Source organism: Typopeltis vanoorti, chromosome 13 (genome assembly GCF_054136105.1).
Source record: "Typopeltis vanoorti isolate ZY-2024b chromosome 13, IOZ_Tvanoo_1.0, whole genome shotgun sequence".
Taxonomy (NCBI): domain Eukaryota; kingdom Metazoa; phylum Arthropoda; class Arachnida; order Uropygi; family Thelyphonidae; genus Typopeltis; species Typopeltis vanoorti.
Window position 1 is genome coordinate 48,191,061 of NC_143561.1, and position 25,014 is coordinate 48,216,074.

The 25,014-nt window shown below is 34.1% G+C and overlaps 1 protein-coding gene across 1 annotated transcript in view; it reads right to left on the reverse strand.

The window, feature by feature from the left end:
- LOC150100122 (breast cancer type 2 susceptibility protein-like) overlaps positions 1-25,014 on the reverse strand; it is a 244,572-nt gene that overhangs the window by 83,529 nt on the left and 136,029 nt on the right. The window contains exons 9-11 of the mRNA XM_090402598.1: positions 17,050-17,156; positions 10,460-10,585; positions 1,206-1,287 (exon numbers count right to left, since the gene is read on the reverse strand). Of these exons, the coding sequence (XP_090258724.1) occupies positions 1,206-1,287; positions 10,460-10,585; positions 17,050-17,156 (315 nt within the window). The remainder of the gene's footprint in view (positions 1-1,205; positions 1,288-10,459; positions 10,586-17,049; positions 17,157-25,014) is intronic.

A 25,014-nucleotide genomic window follows, 5' to 3' on the forward strand; every position in this document is an offset into this window, starting at 1 on the left:
TCTTACACTTGGGTAAAGGATTAAACAATATAATATGCTTTAGCTTAATGCTAATTGTATAATAAGTACAGGATTTCCATTTATTATTACATTGACTGAATTCAACCAAAACGTTTTTTGACCCATGTGGTGATTAATGACTGATTATTTATTTATTGTCATTTGTAATATACAATCAAATTACAAATCATTTTGCCTAATTTTGGAACTTGAAATGGCCTAATTTAAACTAAACCAAGATGACAATAGAAATGTTCAATGAAGATCCCAAATACCAAATTCTGTTAAATTCCATTACAGCCACAGAATTCTTAAGTGTGTACAATATACAGAAGGAAGGACAAAATAGAACTAATGCAGTTCTCTCTCTCTCAGTATAGCAAACTGGACCAAAGAAATGGTCTGCTATAATTTGATTAGACCCAAACTGATGCTAACAAGACTTTGGATAGGACTTGCCTTATTGAAAAGTCCTGTCCAAAGTAAGTGGAAGTTGAATACAAGTACTTATGTATAGTTGCAAAATACATAAAACATATTAACATTTAAGAAACAGATACATAATGTGGAGATAAAGCATGAACACAAGTTACATACAAACACCTAATTTTTTTTTTTTTCTCAAGGATCTATGATATATGAGATGGATAAAAGTTATCTGGGGCAGAATATTTTTCAGTCACTAATGGCATCAATGTAACAACCAGGTAGGACATCTGGCAACATCTAATTCCACCGAATGAAAAAGGTGACAGTATGACTCAGTCTTATCTGCTGCCAGCCTGGTATGGCTTAGTGGACAGCATACCCATTCTTTAGCCAACAGGCTGTGGGTTTGAATTTGAATCTCCCACCATGAGCACAGATGTTTGTGAATGTTTTCAAGTGGTAGATGAATTTTATATACAACTGCACTTACTGAGGCCTAAGTGGCTTGAAAAAGCATTATATTTAGTCTATAGAGCAGGATTTCCAGATTACCTGATCCTCAGCCCACCAGTAATACTGAATAGTAATTTACTATAAATTTACAATCCTTCATGGGTGGGATTCACATAATATAAAACTTTGAGTAAGATATACTTACTAAATTGTAAGTATATCTTCTTCTCGACAAAAAATTCTGCCTTAGATATTTCTGACCAGTCCTCATATATTAATTAATTAAAGTTGCCCATAAAAACAAAATATCACAAATTACATACTTGTCTTCTTTTGTCTGTCTTGTGGTAAAATACCTGAGACATTGACTTTCAACAGAGGCACAACATTTCTATTTCTTGGAAGCTACAAAATGTAAAACATAACAACAGAAATGCTAGTTGATAAAATGATTAACAAAATATATGCAGATACATAAGAAAAAAGTTTATATTTTTGAAATTCAGTGAAAAAAAAACACATTTAAATACTTAAACAATTTAAACACATTTAAATACTTATTAAAATAAATTATATTATGTCAGAATTCCCAATGATGGGTCAAACAATTTTAGACATAATGACAAAAGTGCCCTCCTAATCTTCCTTTTGCCGATATGTGGCACTAATGTGATACAGGTTTAGCATGTGTGGATCCGATATAAATAAATACATAAAATCCTGAAATATATTAATTTGACAATTATTATAACTTCAGTGCAGCTCTGCTGTTATTCCAAGTGACTCTCCAAGATAATAATTATTGCAGATCTCATATAAAACTGTATAACTTTTTTTAAACTTAATTATTTAACTTCTGTTTAAAAGCAATCAAGTGTCATAAACAACATAACAAAATAAGCTATCCACTAGCAAATGTTATTTTCAAGAAAGATCAAAAGAAGCCTTTGACTTCACAAATGTTACTTTGGACCCTAAGGTATTAGTCAGAAGCTGATATTTCCTAGCTGAAGGTCATTGCACGCTATCATCCTAGGTGTCTGAAGATCAACAGTGACTGTCCTCCAGGTTAGGTGTGGCTGTATGACGTCTGCTTCGTGTCAGGAACAGCTAAATTGCAAGGAATGATGATAGCATGCAATGACCTCCAACTAGGAAATATCAGCTTCTGAATCAGAGTCCAAATGCCAACAATGGTGCCTGGGACACTACAAAAAATTAGCACACACCATCAAAGCCACAGACATACTAGCTTGAATGTCACATGAAGCAACAAGATTTGTATCCATTACTTAGCACAGGGCTATGTTTGAAAAGTCTACTACAGTTTCCAAATATTTTAATCATGTTAAAAACAAACAAAAACAACTTAACAACAACATCAAGAATTGCCTGATTATCCTTCAGCTGAACAATGAGGAATGCACTAGACCAAAATCAAAAGTACTAAATAATGTCTTTAGTAACCACAAAGTAGCGGTTGCTCTACAAGAAACTCACTACCCCCTCACAAGAAAATATCACCATTCCTGGCTACATCTTCTTCAACGTCTTCTACAACACTGATAAAACTGATGAAAGACATGATCTGAAGATCCATGCAAAAGCAAATTTGGAATGCATCTCTAAACTCCTGGGACACTCACAAACTGACTTTTCCTTTGGATATCTGTTCTGCTTAACCTTTTAACCTACAACTTACAATGTATGTAAGCCACCCATACATAAGTAACCGAGCCTTGCACTCCTTGGCCAACCACTGGAATCTCCATCATCATTGGAGATTTAATTCACAGAGTAGCCTATGGGGATACAATAATAATGACAACTAATATTTACAAGCAACTGGATGCTAAGTTTGGATAAATCAGGTAGGAATTAGACAGATGTGTAATATCATTAAGCATGAGCTGCAAAAAAAATTTTGTGGAGAGGTATATAAGGAGAAAGGTGAGCAGCTAACTCATGAGCAGCACAACAATCAGACAAGAAAGGTGACCAGCATGTTAAGGAAGGCAAAATCAGATTATGAGAAGAAATTAGTGAGCAGACAAAAGGAAATTCCAAAGAGGTGTTTTTTTTTTTTTTTTTTTTTTTTTTTTTTTTTTTTTTTTTGTGGCAAGTAGGGGGTACAATGACTATGGGTGCAGATGGTAGAGAGATAATGGAGGCAGATGAAATTTCTGAGCTACTGAATGACCATTTTGCAAGGGTGTATCAACCAGGTGAAGATATTGTTATTGAATGAATAGAAATTGATTTGAAAGGAGATATTCAGTTATTTGCTGATGATGCAAAGTTGGGTAGGATAATAGTTAATCAAGATGACGTAGAAAGCTTGCAATATGATTTAAATATGCTGACAGTATTGGCAAAGCATAATGCACGTCTGTACCACATTGAGGGAACTGTACTCCAGGAAATTGATGAAGCCAGGGATTTGCAGGTAGTAGTAGTAAACAGAGTTGAAGTTAGTAAGCATATTGCTAGAGTAGCCATTGTAGCTCATGATTACTAGATTATGGAAGAACACACGCAAGCAAAGATAAGGGAGTTATCATTCCACTTTATAAAGCATTGACAGGGCTACATCTGGATTACTGTGCTCAGGTCTAGTCACTTGGGGGGGAGATAAAGAAGTGGTTGAGGGGGATCAGAGGCAAGTGACCATGCTAGCAAGTGATCTGTGGAATGCTTCCTATGAGGATAGACTGAGGGTTTGTGGGTTGCAAAAGTTGGTTGGTAGGGGAAAAAAAAAAGGGGGGGATGTAATAGAAACGTTTAAATTACTTAAAGGATTTTATAAGACTAATGCATTGGAAATGTTTCAACACTTGGCTAGATGGGCAGAACAAGGGGTCATCCCTGGGAGTTGGTAAGAGTGTGGTTAGCAAGGGCGTGAGAACTAGATTTTTCGCTTGGAGAGTGGTGAATGAATGGAAAAGGTAGACTGAGTCATTTGTATGCTTTGTCTGTTAATGGTTTCAAGGAGAAGTATTACAGATATTGTGTGGATAGTTTGGTTCTTCCATGATGAGTCTTAGGACTCCATGGAGGTCGCCATGCAATAATAATGATAATAATAAACAACCTCCACCACCTCTATGATATTAAGCAACCTGGAACCTTTGAATATGAAATATGAGGATCAGAGACAACCAGTGACCTCTATTTTACCATCACCAATATGGAAGAAACTCCTCGTACCTCAATCTATCAAGTACTGTCTCCCTTACCATCAGCCATCACAGATCCTGGCTAATTAGTGTAGGGTTTATTATCCCCAGAAAAAAAACTGTTTCTAAACACCCTGATGGATACTCAGGAAAGCAAATCAGCCAAAATTCTGAGAAAATTCCACCCACATTTGATAATGATCAAAGATTTACTAAATTTCTCATAGCATCTGGCTGGTGAACCGTAAGTAGTATTCCTTTGGCAGAATATGAACAACCAGCCATTGCTTCTGTCCTCTTAAGGTAGAAAAGTTCACAGGCATGAAGAAATTAATAGCTTTTTCTTTACCAGATTAAGTCAAAAGGCATGGTCACTGCTCTACCAATTAAGAGGCACCAGGACTTCCAACAAAACTAAAGAAAAAGTAAACCCAAACAATTTTGCAAAAATTTTAGCACAAAAAGCTAAACCCAAAAATGTTTTCTCATCATGTCCAACATTTACAGCAAATTCCAATCCAGTAACTCTTGACAAACTTGATGCAGCCTTTAAACTAACTGAAACAGATAAAGCTCTTGACATAGATGACATTCTTCTTAATTTTCTTATTCATTTTGGCCAAAGAGCAAAAACCTGGCTATTTAATTTCTCTTCCTGAATAATAAATGATGAACGACACCCAAAACTCTGGCATGAATCAAAAATAATAGTCTTGCCAAAACCTAATAAATTTAGATGTAGGTTTCTGTGGTTAAGCAGTTCTGTAGGTAGTTTTCGGTATTGAGAAAGAATTTATTAAAAATAAACAATTAAAAAACCCGACAAGTTTCATGAATCATAAGACACATCATCAGGGTAATGGTGCATAAAAGTTTTACACGACACAACTATTAAATAAATTGATAAACCAGAATACAAATGATATATTTGTTAGTGTATGAGTGTTCGAACATTGCTAATTGTTGTCACATTCTGTGGTTCACACATGCTATATCCTACGTCCGTAGCAGTTAAATTTTTGATGAAGGCAAACCAAACTTGATGTAGAATCATGCCTTGATTTTTATTGCACTGTGTAGGGATCCTAAGGGATACTCTTATTTTTTAATTGTTTATTTTTAATAAACTCTTTATACTACTATGTAGTCTCAATACCAAACCCAATAAATCAATCCATGGCTCAAATAACTACTACCCTGTAAGCTCTGCACTCCTTACTAACTTTTTGAAAGGATTATGCTCTCTGGGATATCTCCAAAAATAGATGCCATCTTTCTCAATGAACAGGCTGGGTTTAGACCTGTCATAAGCTGATGCAACCAGGTCCTTGTCCTCAAAACCCCAAAGAAGTGGAATACTAAACGAATTTAGAAACAGGTGATGCCTTCATTGACTTAACATCAGCCTATGACACTGCATGGAAGAAAGGCTAACTATACAAAACAGCTAAAATAGTAAATTGCCAAAAAACTAAAACTAATGGAACAAATGCTCTCCAACAAGAAAATAAAACTTCACGTGAATTATACAAAAAAAAAAAAAAAAAAAAGAAAAGCAGGCCATTCATCCTACAGGAAGGACTAACACGAGAATCTGTTCTTGCTCCAGCTCTATTCATTCAACGTGTATACAGGTGACATCCCTCCAATAGACGGTTGAAAGTTTATTTATGCTGACGACATAGCAATTGCCTTCCAGGACAACACTTTCTGATGCCTCAAGGAATGAGCAAAGATAAATTCAATACAAAAGTACGTTGAAATCTGGTGACTACCTCCAATCCCAAGCAAAACTGTTGTTTCAGTTTTACACCTAAATAACCATGTGGCCCACAGAAGACTAAAAATAAACTTCTGAAACAGGACTTGAATCCTCAAAAGCTACCTTGGTGTCACACTTGATTACAGCCTTACATACTGACAACATCTGAAAAAACTAAGTTTAAAGATATCCACCAGGAACAATATCATAAACAAGCTCAGAGGCACAATTTGAGGTTGTAACGTTTAGCACAGTGAACATTAGTTCTGGCCTTCCCAATGGCAGAGTACTGCTCTCCAGTTTGGAGCTGAAGTCATATGACTCTTATCTACTACCCTTTTTCGCCTGTCTTTACCCAACATCATCACTCTTCCAAGCTTCAAAAGAGAAGTTACCATAAAAAAAGAAATAAATAAAATTAGGTAGGAACAACATCAACCTTCCCATATATCAAGATATTTCCCGACCTCCAGCTCACCGTCTTATCGCCAGCTAACCCATCTGGCTTGTGTAAACATGAGATGATGATTCCCAGGAATGGTGAAGAAGACTGGTATGAACTACAAACAAGCATCAATATACCTCGACACCTATGGAGCTAGATAAACATATTTAGGACCAGACAAGGCCACTGTGCCTATTTCCTACAACTGTGGGGTATTTCACAGTCACCCTTTTGAATGTATAGTATGCTGTGCATAATATCAACGATGACTGGTCCATGCAATTCATATTTATTTATCAAATAAATTACTATGCTACTATTCTGCCTTGGTCACTATGGGATCTTCCTGGACACAAAGAATATAACTAAGTATGTGCACACAGGCAACACTAGTAGAAAGGAAAACACAGACTGAGTAGAAAGATGGGATCTACAGTCCTAACTGGTGTCCAATGGGTATGGTGATGGAAATGATCCATTTTGCAATAGAAAAAGAAAATAACTATTGTTTTCCTGTGAATAGATGTTAAACACATTTGGGAACACTTTTGTAGTCAATGGCTTTTGCCTTCACAAAATCAACAGAAAAACACTCTGCTCCTCCCACCCAAAAAAATAAGGAACACAAAAACAATCAGTCACCATTCCCTATATCTGGGATACCTCAGAAAAAATCTAATGAATTTAAAAAAAAAAAGGTACAACATATAGACTGTCTTCAAGTTATATCAAAAATTAGCTACTCTTATCTGCTCACCAAAAGGTTCCATCATCTAGACCATCCTGGGATTGACAGCATCATCTGCACATCATCATTCACTCCTGTAAGCTTTCTTATTTTGAACAAACAGGAAGAACTGCTGACATCTGATGGAAGAACATAAAAACATGTCCATTACCTGCACTACAGCAGATCCTGTTATGAATACAAATCACCAGATCCAATGAGGAGAGGGGACGCTCTCCTATATAGAAACAGATATAAATCAGAGAGATTATTCCTGGTATCTGCCGCAGCATTCCAGCATTCATCAAATCTGAACAAATTCAGATGCCTCACTCTACCTAAAATATGGAAGAAAAAATTTTTGAGACCATCAGAGAATTTCCATCACCATACCAATAGAGTACTTACAATAGGAAAAATACTTACCGTATTTTTCCCTGTATAAGATGATACTTTTTTTTAAAATATTTAGACCAAAAATTAGGGGTCATCTTATACACGGGGATGGGATAACCGGTTGAGACCCGGGGTTGCTGTGCCGAAACTGGTAGTACCTTGTCTCTGCAAACAGGCTTCCGCCAATCACTAATGTCAATGTGATTGGCGGAAGCCAGGATTCCGCCAATCACTAATGTCAATCGACAGAGTTAACAAAGGCTTCCGCCTTTGTTAACTCTGTCGATTGACATCATTAATGGCTGATTCTGAATAAACCAATCAGAACTCTGAAAGCATTCATGTCTGCAACTCATTTGTGTGATAAGTTAATGCATTAACAATATTTTGAGCACTAGCCCATAAAAATGATTGAAAATAAAAAACAATTGTCATATTCTTGAAAATTGATGATGCATAATTTCTTTGTATGTATCTTAAAAATATTACCTACATTACTAAATATACTTTGAATATTTAAAAAAATATCAAATGTGTTCTGCTTAAATTTGGATTCGAAAAAGTAAGGTTCGTCTTATACATGGAAAAATATGGTAATTAAGATTTGTAGGATGCTGTTTTTCTTAGTCAGTTTGTGGTTGCCTTCCTACTAGCATGCATGGGTGCACATGCTTAGTTCTTTGTTCTGTATTCACATTCTTTGTGCTTGGGAAGATGCCTTGGTGACCAAGACAAAATGGCATAGTAATTTATTAGATAAATAAATTTAGTTAGTATTTATTATCTCTAGATGTGTGTTTTCTCCATTAAATTTCAATATTAGTTTTGTTCAACCATTTCCTGTAATTTATCCATACACTAAATAAATAACATCTGTTATGCATTACTATGGAAAATAAGTGTACCAGAAAAGACATCTGAAGAGTCTTTCAGATGTTTTTTTTCTCAAATGTCAGCGATTTACTTGAGAGAGAGAGAGAGTTTTTGATGATACACAGTTCCAGATGAAAAGTGAAAGGAAGTGCAAAAAAGAAGAACAAAGAAGAAAAAACAAAAATTGTCAAAATTATTACCACATTAAATTTTTACATTCTACTTTACTCTGACAAAATATCACCTAAGTAGTGTAAAGAAATATCGCCAAAGTAGTATGTGTGCCTGCACACAGCACTCTTGTATTACAGGATGACACATAAGTCATGAAGGAGCTTAAACATTTAATAACTTTTTCATCATCATCATCATCAAATTCCTGCCATGTACCCTCAAGGGGTGTACAGGATATGACAGTACTACATGAAAAAATTACATCATTACTAACTTCCTATCTACAATTTTCCTCCAAATAAGTCTGTTACTTGTCAAGACTCCAACATTATCAGATCTTATATTTCTATCGTCTAAGGCACTTTGTACCGTATCAATCCACCTATATCTTGGTCTTCCTCTGGGTCGTTTTCCTGCCAACCTGGCAGAGAACACTTGTTTTGCTAATCTTTCCTCTCCCATTCTATTTAAGTGACCATACCATCTGAGATTAGCTCTGCTAACGCATTCCTGGATGCTGACAATGTCAAGTTCTTTCCTAATATCCTCATTTTTAATATGATATTGCCATTGATGCCATCTGTTCACGCCTCTAATCTTTCTCAGGACTCTCATATCTGCGGTCTCTAGTCTTTGGTCAAGTGTTTTTTGGTTAATAATTTTTTTATCTATTAATTAATTTTATTCTTTTTTTTTTTGTTATAATGAAGTACAGAACTTAGTTTTTTAATTGGTTAAAAAAAATTTGTGAAAAACCACATCATGAAAATGCCTTCCATTTTTGGCTTCACAAAGACAGGCCCTTTCTACGGCATGTTCCATGACAGCTGTTTCTGGCTTAGCATCATAATTTCTGCATGAATGCTCTCCTTCAGCTATTGAATTGTCTATAGCTGGTTTACATACACCTTTTCCTGAAGGAAAAGATGTATGTAAACAAGCTATGTGTTTGTTTATAGTAAAGGTGTATGTAAACCCATAGGAAGAAGTCGGGAGCCATCAGATTGGAGAATGTGATAGTCAATTAATTGCCAATCTTTGCAAAATTACAAAATTGTATGAAAATTACAAATTTATAAAATTGCGCGATTTTGGTTTGTTGCTGGGTGTGAACTTGTCCATGATTAATTTCCCAAATGTTCCTTAGAATACCTGAAAAAAATAAAATGAAAAAAATTAATAACCACAAAAGTTATTCACATTTTAAACCCTTTGTGACTTATGGGCCACCCTACATATATGTAAAACTAACTCCAAAACAAAAACATGACTTGATGAAAATTCACAGCATTCATAATTTTTATAATATACTCTCTTTTTGTAACATAACACATATAATGGTGTAACTCATGATTAACAAATAGCTATCAGGTACAGCATTTTTAAAATGACAAGTTTTTCACAGTATATGCATTATTATGCACTTTTCTCCTACCAATAGGAAAAAAAAAAAAAAAAAAACCCATAAAAGTCACAAATGGAGCAAAACATCTGCTGTACTTTGTTCAGCAAATGTTTTGCTTAATTTGTTTTTGGATCCAGCACTACTACATATACAGTTAATTATCACCATTGGTCAATTTGTGAAAATCACAGGAACAATTTGTTATAGTGGATAGTTTACTATAGTATTTCCTTTAGAACAGCATTGTGCCTATGTGGATTTCGTCAGGAATTTTCACTGGCTTGTTAATAATGGTGTTTGCTACAGTAAGAGGCGATCCTAAAGAGTTTCAGGTGGGTTAATTGACTATAATAGTTATCTATCTAGATGGAAAGCTGTTATAGCAATAGGAAAGATAGGACAAGTCCACAAAATGGTCACTATGAAACCCAGGCATCATGCATGCACTCTGAATTTTTAAATGTTAAAATCTTGAAAGAATTCATCTCCCTCTGGGAATGACACATGATTAATGCAAGTAATTGAATCAAATAAAATTTTAAAAAAATAATAAAAGTAATAACTAAACAGCTTCAATTTCCTGCTTAAAAAAAGTAAGTATACAGTAAATCTATAATACCTGCCCTGTATCTTGAGCCTCAGATAAAGCTTTTTTAATCTCCTCACTCACATGCACCTGCCATTTTTCTTGTACGTATTGTTGATATCCAGAAAGCTTCTCTAACTGATCAGGTCTTAAACTTCTCTGGAGGGAAAAAAAAAACAATAACTTTACTCATGAGGAAAAACTTGTCTGACATGTATACATCTATGATAGTTTTCAGACAGATGTACTACAGGATCTCAGTAATGAATACATTATTAAAAAAAAAAAAAACATAAATTATTTGCTTTATTTTGTTGTTATGTGGTGTTGTGAGCTACTATCATTAAAGAGATTTATGTTAGGAATAATAACCAATAACTATGATTTGCTATCCAAAGGTCTTATAAATTATAAAATAAAATAAGAAAATTCATAAAATGTCACAGCATATAAAGAATTGATTGAATTTACAGCTTCCTCACTGGTCGTTCATTGTGTGTCATGGTGGATGGCTTCCTCTCATCAGATTTAGCCATCACAGGGGTGCCCCAGGATTCTGTGCTCTCATCCACACTCTTCTTCCTTTACATCAATGATCTCCTTTCTCTGACTTCAAATGCTATTCACAGTTTTGCTGATACACAACCTACTCACCAAATCATTCTCAATCACAGTTCTCTGCCTTAGCTTAATCCAGCTGCTGCTCAGAATTATGATCAAAGCAACTATGGTTATGAGGTCATTGTATTATGTTCATTAACTGCATGTGCTGTTTTGGTCTGTTTTGCAGAATGAAAAAAACTGCTACCTCTATATGAGAACCAGCTATCTTTAGTAAAAACTCTTGTAAAGGCTTTTCACATCATACATGAGCTTAAAACCCAGATCTTTCACACAAAAGGTCATAGTCAAAACTAACTGAGCTACGGAGCTCCTCGCCCATCATACTGTGGCAAAAGACTCAATCTTTAATATTTTCCCTCTTCTTTTTTTTTACCTCACTCAATAACCCTTTTATATCTTTGTTTATATGTCAATCAACTGTATCATCTACTTATTCTACTTACTTACATACAATGCTTTTCATATCATGAATCTTTGCTTCTGAAAACAAGCTTTTTTTTATTAGTTCATCCAGCTGTTCCCTAATCATGATATCACCCATTATCATCATATCCTTTTTTTTAATCCATTTCTGCTTTCTTGTATCTCCTTTACTTCATATCTTGCTTTCTTTCTTATCGTTGCCAATTTTGCTTTCCTAATCTCTCCAACTTCTGTGTGATACTTCTTGTGCCACACTCATCAGATAAAAGGGAGAAACTATTAAGCTGAAAGGTGAGAAACTATAAAGCACTTGATGAAGCCTTGAAATTTTCAACATCATGGCATACGCTTCTCTCTCTTTTTATTACTTGCATATTACCTGTGCCACTATTGCTCTCTCATTTAAAATACTGCTCACATTCTTCAGTATGCCTGATCGCCATTCTAGCACTATCATCTTTTTCCCAAAAATTATTCACATTCACCAACATACATTTCACATATGCCACATTGAATGAAGTTTTTTATGTTGAATTCAAACAAAGGACTAACTACTTCTATTGTTATACCACATACACACACACACACACAATTATAAAATAAATACTGAACTATGCACAATTAAATAAAAACACAAAACTAATTATTAATTTAAAGAAATCTCATAGAACACAAAATATTTTTTTTAAAAAGTTATCTTCTCAGTAGCAATTACAACACACCACTTATCACAAACCCATTTAGTTCTGTAGCACTTGGCAGTTAGTTAGTTTTACAGTAAAGAAAGTCAATTAAATTAAATTAGTTTTAATTTAAAAAAAAGTATGTGTACATATATATATATATATATATTAAAATATATACAATAATTAAAACTAAATGATCTGATAAATAATGTTCACGTAGACTCCTGTTGCTTGTGTTATAATTAAGTGCTTCATACATGAAATCTGTAAAACCTATTACTGGAAATAATGTAATAAATTCATTCTGGAAATTTACTAATTATGGCTTTGAATAACAGTAGGAATGAATTATAATGGGATTCTTTACATTATGTTAAAAACATAAACTTGTTTAGTTCAATGAGCAAGCCTCCAAAGAAAAATGTTCTGGATGCAACGCTGAAGAACAATGCTTGTCACTGAGCAGTAATAATAAAAGTATATTTAGCTCTTAATTATAAGAACTAAATATCATTTTATGTACATAAGAATCAATAACAAGAATCCTTAAATATGGTTAACATAAAATTCACAAAATTAAAATTCTGCATGGCCATAATGCAGAGCAGTTAGAATACAATAACTCATCATCTTCATCAAATTCCTGCTATGTACCCTCAAGGGGTGTACAGGATAAGATAGTACTACATGAAAAATTTACACCATTACTTTTTCTCTTCTATATATAAATACTCAACTACAATTTGAGTGTTTATATACAGAACAGAAAAGTATTCTCTCTCAACCAATAGGAATATTACATCTGCTTCCTAGATAAATTCCTCATAAGTTTCACTGTTTTAAATCATATCTTTAACAAGATGTAGTTATCAACTTTTTCTATCCTTTTCTGATCTCTTATCTTTACAACTTGCTTCTTTGAAGAACCTCTACAAAAATCAAACAGCCAACAACAATTGTGATCTGTTTATGTTTACTCACTTGGAGACAAGAATCATCTCTAACATACCACAAAAAGTCATAACATAAGATAATTCAAAGATAGATTACATATTATAAAAAAAATTAAGACACCCTAAAGCTCCATGTAATATGTGATCTGCTTTACTCCTTCAGAGAAAATTTGTTTCTTTCTAACATTTCTACTTAATCAGTTTATAAATACTCAATCAGGATTGAAAAAGAGAGAGAGAGAATTCTATCTAAAATTGATACTATTAATTTATGCTAACAACTTATATTTGTGCTCTATTCAAATCAAGTTAAAAATTATGCATAAATAAAAAAAAAAGGAATTTAAAGTATATAACCAAAATCTAGATTAAACCATTAATAGAGATTTTGTGGTTACACATATCATTCCATTAGGTTATATATATCAACGGAAGATAACAATTTAACCTTAGGATTAGAGATAGGTGTTGGAAGTATTTCGACATGGTTATACTATAAATTGAAGATGCCAAGAAATTATATTTTGGTTTAATCCTTTATCTAAGTGTAAGCAAACAAAGTTTGCAATTGAAGTAATTTCAGGACTGGGCAACACATATATATAATCTAATGACTTCACATCACTTGCGTTAGTATCCTGTAAAGTTCTTCAGTCATGAAATTACTTCACTGGTAATTCCGTAAACTAATTACCAGTTATGTATGACCAACGTATAAGCCTTGTTACTAGAATATTGAAATTACTTCAGGTGCAAAGTCTGGTTTTCTTACACTTGGATAAAGGATTAAACCAAGAATATAATTTCTTGGCATCTTTAATTTATAATATAACCAAGTGGAAAAACTTACAACACCTATCTCTAATCCAGAGTATTTGAATTATAAGGTGAGACACCTTTTGGCTGCTCATATATGAAAATATGACTTCTGTATTACTTCAACCTTGGTATCATTAGTGAGTCTGGCTAACGATGATGAAACCCCAAAAAAGGTTGAAACCGGTTTATTTACATTTATGATTTAAATCATAAATCATTCTGATTTGGTTATTAAACTTCACACTGCAGTAGGAGGTTTTGATTCTGATTTTAGCAATGCAATTTTTTTTTCTTTTTAATGAGCAAAAGATAGGCAAAATTGAAAATGATCACTAAGTCTGCATGGGTTATGATAACGTTCTGGTAAAAGTGGGTGTTTACTCTACTTAACGTGATTAAATGGGATCAAAAATGTCACAATAAGTGTATTTCATGAATGGAAGCAGCAGGAGAGTAGTCTGGTTTTTTCAAGATTATGTTGCTATTATGAAGATATGTACATGGTGCTTTAATAATGATAGAAAAAAGGTCTATTTTTTTTTTTTTTTTAAATAGAAAATATGTATGCAAAAATACACACAACTGTGATCACATTTAAATAAAAAATAGTATTTGAAAAATTCAACAAAATTTTAAATTAATGTTTTTTTTTTTTTGGAAGTCTTAAAAAACAAAAAATAATTAAACATTTCTACACTTATAACTATAAAATTATAACAAATTTTAAAAAATGTTAAAATTGCATGCCTTTTCCAACTCTGGAAAAGTTGGAAAAGGTGAAATTCACCTTTTCCAACTCTGTATTTAAACTTTAAGCATTTAAACTACAGATTCACTAGTTTTGCTTTTGTTTGAAACAGATTAAGTAGCATTACTTTACTCTTTTTTTTATGAATGCACAACACTAGGAAAACAATTCACCAAATTCAAAAAATTATAAAAAAATTTTAATTAAAATTGTTCATATGTTCCAAAACAGAAATAGCAAGCACATGAGTGCAATCTCTTAAATGAATCCTGCATGATGTGCGACCATGGAATGTTTCTTGCATGATTTTTTATCCCTTCAGTGCTACTTGCACAAAATAAATGACCCTCTCTCAAAAGATGAGGCAAAAATTGAAGATTTTTTTTTATTTTCTCTGATTAACTAATAAATCTAACTAACACATATATATGAAAAAAAAAATGTGAGTAAAAATTTGGTGGGCTTCAAAGAATACACTGAATGCATATTTCTGTTTAATATTTATTTTATAGTTAAAAAAAAATGAATTTTATTTTATAGTAAATTTTATTTTATAGTAATTTATTTTATAGTAAAATTTTTTAAATAACATCACACATATGAGAGAAAACTAAATAGAATTTATTACTCCAACATATGTCGCTTAATATGTCATGAGCTTCATTCACTGATGGCAACATTTAAATTCTGAATACAAGAACGAGTCATACAGCATGCATATAACATCAAATGTCTCGGTCACAGCTGTACAGTAGATGGAAACACTATTAGAGTTCGGAGACAATGGTATAGATGTATTTTTAATTTTAAAATAATTATAAACAATTAACAGCAATCACTTCCCAAAACTTAGAGATAGGCATACAGTATGTCCGATTAAAATTAGGATGGTGGCATACATATGACTTCACATGATTCAAAAAAGGAAGCCATCCTTTACAGGCAAATATATCCAATGCATCTTCACATCATCACCCTTCACAAAAAATAAGTACTATCAACAGCCTTGTGTGCTCTGAGCAGACACAGTTTGTTCTTCTGAGTCTCTTCTATTAGAAAAATTAAATAAAATGAAACTTACACTATTACTTAATGGATACATACAATAAAACCTTGATACAGAATATATTTGATAACTATCATCACTCTTCCAGATTGCAATTTAGATTGGTGTACCCTACCTTAAAATAACATCTGAAGAAAAAGCAAGGATTCTTCACAGATATAATATGTATACCACCTTAAACCAGCCTGGAAGTTGTCATCTTTCTCACTGCCTATCAAAGATACATTATCGCCTCTATCCATGCCTGGTATTTGTCAAATACCCTCTTCTTGTCATCTTTGCTACTTTGGATAGACTGGCCATTCTGCTACTATTAGAATCCAAGAACATCATGATTATATAAGATTTTTTGAATCTGAAAGTTCAAGCCTTGCTTCTCATGCCATTGACACTAGACATAGAGTTCACTGGAAAACAATACCAATGATCATTACAGTAGGTTAAAATTGGACTGTCTATTTTTTTCAAATTGTGAAAAATAGACAGTCAAAGCCTTGTGCCACTGTCCTAATCTTAATTGACAGAGATCATGCCTATCTCTTTTGTGAAGTGATTGCTGTTAATTGTTTATAATTTTTTTTAAATTAAAAATACATCTATACCATTGTCTCCGAACTCTAATAGTGTTTCTATCTACTGTACAGCTGTGACGAGACACTTGTTCTTGTATTCAGAATTTAAATGTTGTTACCAGTTCTTCTGCCTTCTCCCTAAATGAAGCTCATGACATACTGAGTGAAATATACAAGAGTAATAAATTCTATTTAGTTTTCTCTTACATGTGCAAAGTCATTATTTAAAAAATTACACCATGTTTAGTGCATATCTCTATTAAATGTCTAGTAATTTATTTTATGGTAACAACATACATTATCACCTATCTACATTATCGGCTTCATCAACATCCTGTGGATTCAGTACTTTTCTCTCAAGTACATGCTTGTTGCTAGCAGGTGGTATCAAACTTCACTCATCTCAACTGGGGAAAAATAAATAAATAAAAATTCCTAAACTCAGAAAATCAACATGAAGCAGATTTGAATGAGACTTTTTTTTTTAATGCATTCGGAAGGAAAAACTACACCTCACTGTATTTACTTCCTTCTAATTCAGTTTTCTGATTTTTGATGCTATATGTTTTCTACATTACTTACATATTTTTGAGGATATTCAATTGTATAATAATAAAAAAAAAAAATCCCTATATCTTTCTTATCTATGTGATTAGCAAAAGAACATGAGTACTTTAATTATCACTTAACAATAATTAGTACTGTTTTTAATTTTACTTTTGTTTTTTATACCTGAAAGCTGACTGGATCAATAGCTGCTTCTAATGCTTCATATATTTCCTCTCCAGTTGATAAATGCTGCATTCCTACATTAGATTTCCTCTTTCTTTTCTTTGTTTCTGCAAAGAAATTAAAATTGCAACAAACTGAAAGAATTTAATTTTATTTCCCAGTTAATATTGTAATTCAATGATTTTATATTATATTTGCAAATAAAATTGGCCCTTGCAGTGTTCATCAAAAATTCCACATAAAGAAAGAATATTTAATACAATTTTTTCTGAATGAATTTCTCAGTAAAATTTTACTGAAAGTTACAGAGCACTTTTTTCAATTTAAAAAATAAACAAATATTACTCAGTTTCATTAACTAGTTCTTTGTAAAAATAATTAAGTATGAAACAGCTATTTTATTAATTTTATGCATTTATTTTCCAAATTCGATTGCATGACAGCAGCAGTTGATGCTGATTTGAATTTTTATGTCCATTAGCAACTGAGGTAATGATACACCAAATCAAAGTTTAAAAAAGCATTAAAATGGAATGGTATATAAATATGCAATACATAATGATATAGTGCAAAAGATAATATTAATATAAAAGTTCTAATAAAAATATAAACATTGTATAAATTGATTTCCTGCTAGACTCATCTACACTCATGCAGATTTTATCTGGTGAGCCAGATAAAATCTGCATGAGTGTATAAGGCTCAGGTAGGTGTTAGTTATTAGCAGGTGGTTGGTTGGCTGGTTTCAGATTTACAGCTGAAGCAACTCAGGCTATGAGGCCAATGTATCATGTCTGTGAATAGTATATGTTCTGTTTGTCTGTTTTGCAGGAGGAAAAACAGGCAAATTTTGGAAAGGGAAATCTGCCACCTCAAGACTGGCTAACTCACCTTCAGTTGAAAAGTCCATATAAAAGTTTTTCATGTGCTAGATGGAATTCAAACCTAGGTCTTTCCAACTAAAGGGAATTATTGATACTGACTGAGCTATGGAGGCTACCTCGAAAAGTAATAAATTAATGACTGCACTCATTAAGATAATGAGGGCAGTTGATTCAGATATGATGAACAGTTAGAGTTGATGAATACACAGGATCATCATCACTTTTCTACAGGAAGGAGAGTGTGAGATCAGTATGATTTATGTGGAGCTAAGCAAGAACAACTTACTGTCTATGAATCCTATGCTGGACTGGACTGCCAAAGTTTAATTTCAAGCTTAATCCCTTACAGCCTGTTGTTGTTTTGATTGTCACTGGAATATTATTTTTTGTCTTATAATTGCCTGCCGCTTATGTGGAGAGAGGAGCTGATCTAGCTGCAACACAGTTTCACTCGATCCCATTGTATTCTAACATAAGCAAAAACTCTACAGCATTAAATTATGCAATTTTCCCTTAGTGCTATCCATTTTCTAATAATCACTCTTCCGTTAAATAATGCCTCCTAGCTAATACCTCTTAATATTCCACTGAAATTAGCTTTTTTTTTTTTAAATTCCATTCCTTGAAGTTGTCTAATTATCATTTCTCCCTGTAATCTTAATTCCCTTTCCAAGGTCAAATGGTTGCTGTCACAGAGAGTCGTAAGTAATTAACACTGGATACTGTAAAAACTGTAATACTGCAGAGGAGAACATGGAAAATCATCCCTGTTTTGCTTGGCACATGACAAAGAGTTATTTGTACTTTGTAGAGAAACCAAAGTCATATAGAAAGTAAATGATTTTTTGCTATCAAGATATATAAGTAACTGATAATTAAAAGAATTTCTATAACTGATTGGAATGTTTAAATTTCTAAGAGGTATAGGTAACTATATTTCAAACTGCACTAATCAGATATAACCATTTGTATATAACTGGCACATGTGAGGAAAAGAATACACATTAATATAAATAGATCTTTTATAGATAAATAAACATCCATTTTACAGTTGTGGTATTATGAAAAGTGCAATAAATTACTATGACAGGTAAAGAATTATATGTCATTCTATAAACTCGAGTTATACATGTGCACATTTATGAAGAGCAGAGCTGCAGTTTAAAAAAAAAAAAAAATGGGAATTAGGTTGTTTGTGGTTTATTGGTGCAAGGACAGTAAAGGTTATACACTGATATTCCAAAGGTTATAGCAGTACTACATATAATAAACAATAAATAGCTATATTAGTAAATAACATGTTATGTACATGTCTTAAAATTTAAATTTTTTTCAATTTAAAAAAATTAAGTTAAGCAATGTTGTGTCTCTATCCATAAATAAGATTTAAAATTAAATGCATTGGTATAAATTAATCCTCTGTAAAAAAAAAACAAAAGTTAAAAACATCATGCAATTTATCCATGTCTGACAAGATTTGCCTGAATGTATATGACTCACCCAGATTAGTAAAAAACATTCCTCTCTTACTAGCACTTCACCAGAACATGGCAAATGATAAGTGTTGTATTGTTCACACAGCTGGGTCATTGGCCTTCAAAAGATAACAATGCAGGATAATTATATCCGCGCGGTTAGCCTAGTGGCTATGCGCTTCGCAACCATATGCCTGGGGAAGGAGTGTCCTAGGTTCGATTCCCGTCGGTGACGTGAGGAGCTGAAGGATCTTCCTCAGCCATAGCCAAGTTAGCCAGTCTTGGGCGTGGACAGCAGGGTTTTTTCCCCAGTTTATTCTGGGGTTTTTCATCCCACAAAGCAGGCAAACTGGCCTTACGAACTTAACACTACAGGCCATAGGATACACCGGGGCATAGGGCTGACCACCTTATCCTGTAAACGGAGTGAGGTCCGATGATCAATGGACCCTCGACACCGCAAGGTAAAAGAGGGTATAAAGAAGATGAGATGAGTGAGATAATTATGACCTCTGTGGAGCCAAGTAAGAACAACTTCCTCTCTAATTTTTCTACATTGCTAGACTGCCAATGCTCAATTTCAGGTTTAAATCTCATGCAATTTATTTGTAAGTGCTTTCTGCCACAATGACTACCATTGATTAAGTAGCTTTGCTGTTATTAATAGTCTGTAGTCTATATATGGGATTGACTAATATACATGGAAAAAGTATGAGCCAGCCTTGCAGCTGCATCTGTAGTCTAATTTCCCTTAATTTCAATGTGGCCAGGATTCCCACAAAACTGAACATAAAATTAAGGACATTCATTATATACAATAGTTATAGAAGATCATAAAACACTGGATGGATACTGTATACAGGAGAGGATATGGTGTCTAAACAACTCAATGCATCTATATAAAGCATACATTTTTTTGGTAGCAGATTTGTTTGATAAGTACAAGTGCAAGCTGAATGGCATGCAGCTCAGTTGTATAATTACTAAATTCAAGTAGGATCTAGATGGACATAATGTGGTCATGAAACCCAGCAGGAGTCTCAGATCTTAAACCATCAGTATAAATGGGTATAAAATCCAAGTGCTCTGCTCTGCTCCGTGTGCATTAAACAACTATAGGTAGCCTGATGATAGAGAATGAGACTTCTTTAGTTGGCAGAGTGAGAAGATGCATGATGGAATGCAAACCAGCAATGGAAAAATGCTGTCATGTTCAGTTCAGTAAATGTCAATATTCATGGCAATAATTTACAATATCTTTTACAAGCATACCAAACAAGCAAATGGCACTCTGATGTGTGTAATATTGAACTTGATTTTATTTTGGGGGTATAACCAAAGTGACAGAGCAGGTTCATTTGTAAATTATACTTGCCAAGAAATTATATTCTTGTTTAATCCTATATCAAAGCAAGGCAACAGCAAAACAAGTTTGTGCATTAAGTATCTTCATGACTAGTTTACTTGTATATAAAAGATGTTGACTCAAATGCCTCCGTTTGGAAATATTTGTGATTTATATAGAATTATTAGCCTGGGCAGGTGAAAAGTGACATCTTGAGCAAAAAAAGATACGAAGTGTTTTTTTTTTTCCCCCCCCCATGAAAGGCCAAGAGTGAGTGTCACTTCAAGAAGCAAGATCTGGTCTTGACTGGCTGAGCATTATCAAAGGTAAGGGAAGTAGAACTAAGGTCTTTCTTTTTACAAGAAAAAAAAAAGTGTTTTGAAAGTGCTGAAGGTGACTAGGTAGATATCTCATCGAAAGATGGTATGAAAATCAGTGTTCAGGACATTGATAACAGATTATCTTGAAGTTTAAGATATCTGAGTAATGCAATGTCTGTCATATGAGTAGGAGAAATGGAGAGTGTGCTATCATCAGCAAAACTGTGAATAGAGTTTGAGGTAAGGGAGAGCAGCTCGTTTATGCATATAAAGAGGGTGAGTAAAATAACAGGGTCCTAAAGAACAGGTGCATTAATAGGAAAATCTGAAAAGGAAACACGACCATAACATACAGTAACAATCCAAGAGTACACTAGCAATCCAATTACATGGGTAGAAGGTAGAGCATAAGATGGCAATTTGCTGAGAAACCCTTGATTCTAAATTCTGTCAAATGCCTTTGAAATGTCAAATGCAATAGCACAAGTTTCTCCAAATTTGGAACTGACTGTATGTGGACCTGCTTCCATGACATCTGGTGAATGGCAGTTCACTATACTATAGTGCATTTTATTATTATCATCAACAGATCTCCATGGATTCAAAACACTCATCATGGGAGGTCCCACTCTCATATACCAGCTCATCATACTTCGACTTAAATGCATTCACTGTATCTGCACTCACCACATTCTCAGGCTATGCATCCCAATCACCCACCCCTCTCCATACAAAAAATTTACTCCTCACCCCCCCCCTCCTCCTTATACAACTTCCAGGGATGGCCTCTCGTTCTCCCCCTATCTCCAGATATTCTATGAAAAATTTCATCCACATTAATCTGGCAATTACCTCCCTTATCAACTTATACATCCTGTTCATGTCTCCCCTCTCCCTTTTATTCACTAGGCTCTAAAATTTGTATATTCTATAAATCTGTCCTCATATTACACATTCCAGAGACCAGAAACCAAATTAGTTAATCGCCTTTGAGCCTCTCTCCAACTGATCATCCTTTTGAAAACAAAGTGACGAAATCACAGTAATTCATATGCGGCCTGATCAAAGCCTTGTATAATGGAATCATAACATCCTTACTTCTACATGTCAGTGTTCTCTGCATCATTTCCATAATCCACTGTGTTGTCTTCACAATTTTAGCAAAATGTCCACAAAATTTCAAGTCCCTATCCACCATCATCCCCAGATCTTTCATCACCTCTACCTTCTCTGAGATATCCCCACCAATCCTATACTCTGCATCCTATCTTTGCTTCCCAAATTTTAAAACCTAACACTCTGCTACATTAAATTGACATCTCCACACTCGCCCATTCAGATTCAGGTCCTCTTGCATATAATTAATACAATTTTGCATTAACTGCAAGCAACTGTATATCACCATTTCAGCCCCTTACTATGTCATTTACATACAAATGAAACAACAATGGCCCCAAAACATCCCTGGGGCACAACACTAATGACATTCCTCTTCTGAGATATCATTCCCCCTCAACAATTTGCTGATATTTATCAGAGAGCCAATTTCAGATCCAACACACTAATCTACTATCCAACCTCATCTGTTCCAATTTAACTACTAGCTTGTCATGTGGCAATCTATTGAAAGCCTTTATAAAATCTAAATATACTACTGTATATGCATTCCTCTTGTCCAATGTATTCATCACCTTGTTATAATAAATAAGCATACTGCTAAAACAGATCTTCCTTTAGCAAACCCATGCTCTCCGTTAAAGAGAATTCTGCTGCTGTAAACCCAGTTCTGAATCCTTGTCTTCACTAGATTCTCCAACACCTTGATTTGGCCACAACTCCATTTAAAGACTTAGTCTTATCACCCTTTACGAAGCAGAACAATTTTGCCATCTTTCCACTCTTTCGGAACTTGGGCTAATCTAAGATTCATGTTTAAGATCCAAGAATCAAGTCCCATGGCCTTGTTGACATCAAGTTTACTCAATTCTTCATACATGTCATGCTCACTCACCACCATTCCTCCCCCATTCCCACTGTTCTCAAGTTCTGCATTATGTTACAATCACAAAGATGAAATACTTTAATGAATTGCTCATTAAACATGTCTGCTATATCCTCCTCAGTATTTATCATTCTCCCATTATCATTGACCAACATCATTCTTCCATAGTTGTTCTTCCTTCTATTGGATACATATTGAGAAATCTGCATAGAATTTCTTTCAGCCTCATTTATTAACTGATGTTCATACTGCACTTTTGCTATCCTTACTCAACAAGTCATCTTCCTTACTTGCTCTTTGTACTCCTCATGCAAATGATTACCACCATGCATCTTGTACTGCCTCCACAATGCCTTTTTCTTCCAGATTGCATGTTCACCTCTTCAGTCATCCATTTTACACCTGCCTTATTTAAACTCCTAACTTTTGGAATACACTCAGTCACTGCCTCTGCCAGATACTTCCTGAATAGAGACCAAGCAGCACTGATTTCCTTCCCATCCAATTCCTCATTCCATGATATCACTGCAAGCCACCTCCTGAATTTGCCATAATCATCTCTATTTCTGCCAGAATATCATCCTTGTTCAACCATGCCTCACTTATCCCAAATTTTTGGATGAATGAAGTCTATTAATGCTACAATTCCTCTTGTTTCAAATACTTCTAGCATTTGTAATCAAACACACTAGCTCATTTCTGTTTCTATGATAAGTTCTACTAACCCCACTTCTCCACCCCACCCCACCCTCAATTCATTCCTCTCTATCATCACTGATACACTCCTCTCCAAACCTAAATGTCACCTTGTTTGATCATTTTAATCCTGTGCACTTACACATGTACTCCATAAATGATCAATTACACTTTTCATGCATTCTCAGTGCACAGATTATAAAGTACAGGTGTTACTTCAGGAGCAGATCTCTTGAGCACAATCGATAGGATGTCATCAGGGGCAGAAGTTTTTTTTTTCATATCATGGATGCTTAAGATTTATCCAATGTCTTTCTAGTGAAAGGCTACAAGAGGCATGTGATGTAATGTTCCAGGTAAATTTGAAGATGATTTACTCTGGTCATTTATAAATGATGCCAAGAACTCTGTTTTATCATTAGGTGATGTTGTAAAACTAATCTGTGTGTGTGTGTGTGTGTGTGTGTGTGTGTGTGTGTGTGTGTGTGTGTGTGTGTGTGTGTGTGTGTGTGTGTGTGTGTGTGTGTGTGAGAGAGTGAGAGAGAGAGAGAGAGAGAGAAGCACAGATGGTCAGAAACTGCACCTGACAGCTTTTACAAGAACCAAAAAGCAAAAATACCACTGGTACAAGAAGAGTTTCTATACTTAGCCCATTCAAAGTCAGACTTTGAATGAGCTAAGTATAGAAACTGTTAATGATTGTTCAGCAGGTGTTATGGGCTTCAGTGAAGCTTATGTACAAAGTTAGAATTTTGGTTTCAAGCCACTTATGATAGGCTGCTTTATTTCCTTGGCCAGCTATAGTACAACACACCTCTTGGAAAACTGTAGCTTGCATACTGGAAAATAAAGAACAGAGTGGGGAATGAAGACCTCACTAAAACATGAATAATTTCTGTCGCATGATCACAGCAAGCATCTAGTGAACAGAAACAATTGTATCAAGAACAGGAGAAATAAAAGCCTCGCAGATCTTCCCACTTGGTGTTGTTTTACTGTAAAAGATTGAGATTGTGAATGCCTGAGAGGAGGCATTCTGCTAGAGCTGAAACTTGTATGAGGTTATAATCTGAATAACCAAGAGGAGAGGTTCACTTCAACAGCATATCTAGAAGAAGAAGAACTCACTAAGAAAATATCGAAAGCATTGAGCAGTTTTTAATGTTTAGAGTTTAATCAAAAAAGAAGAGACAAGGTTTGGATGTCTGTGAGTGATAGAGCTCACAGACATCATTTAAGTTCG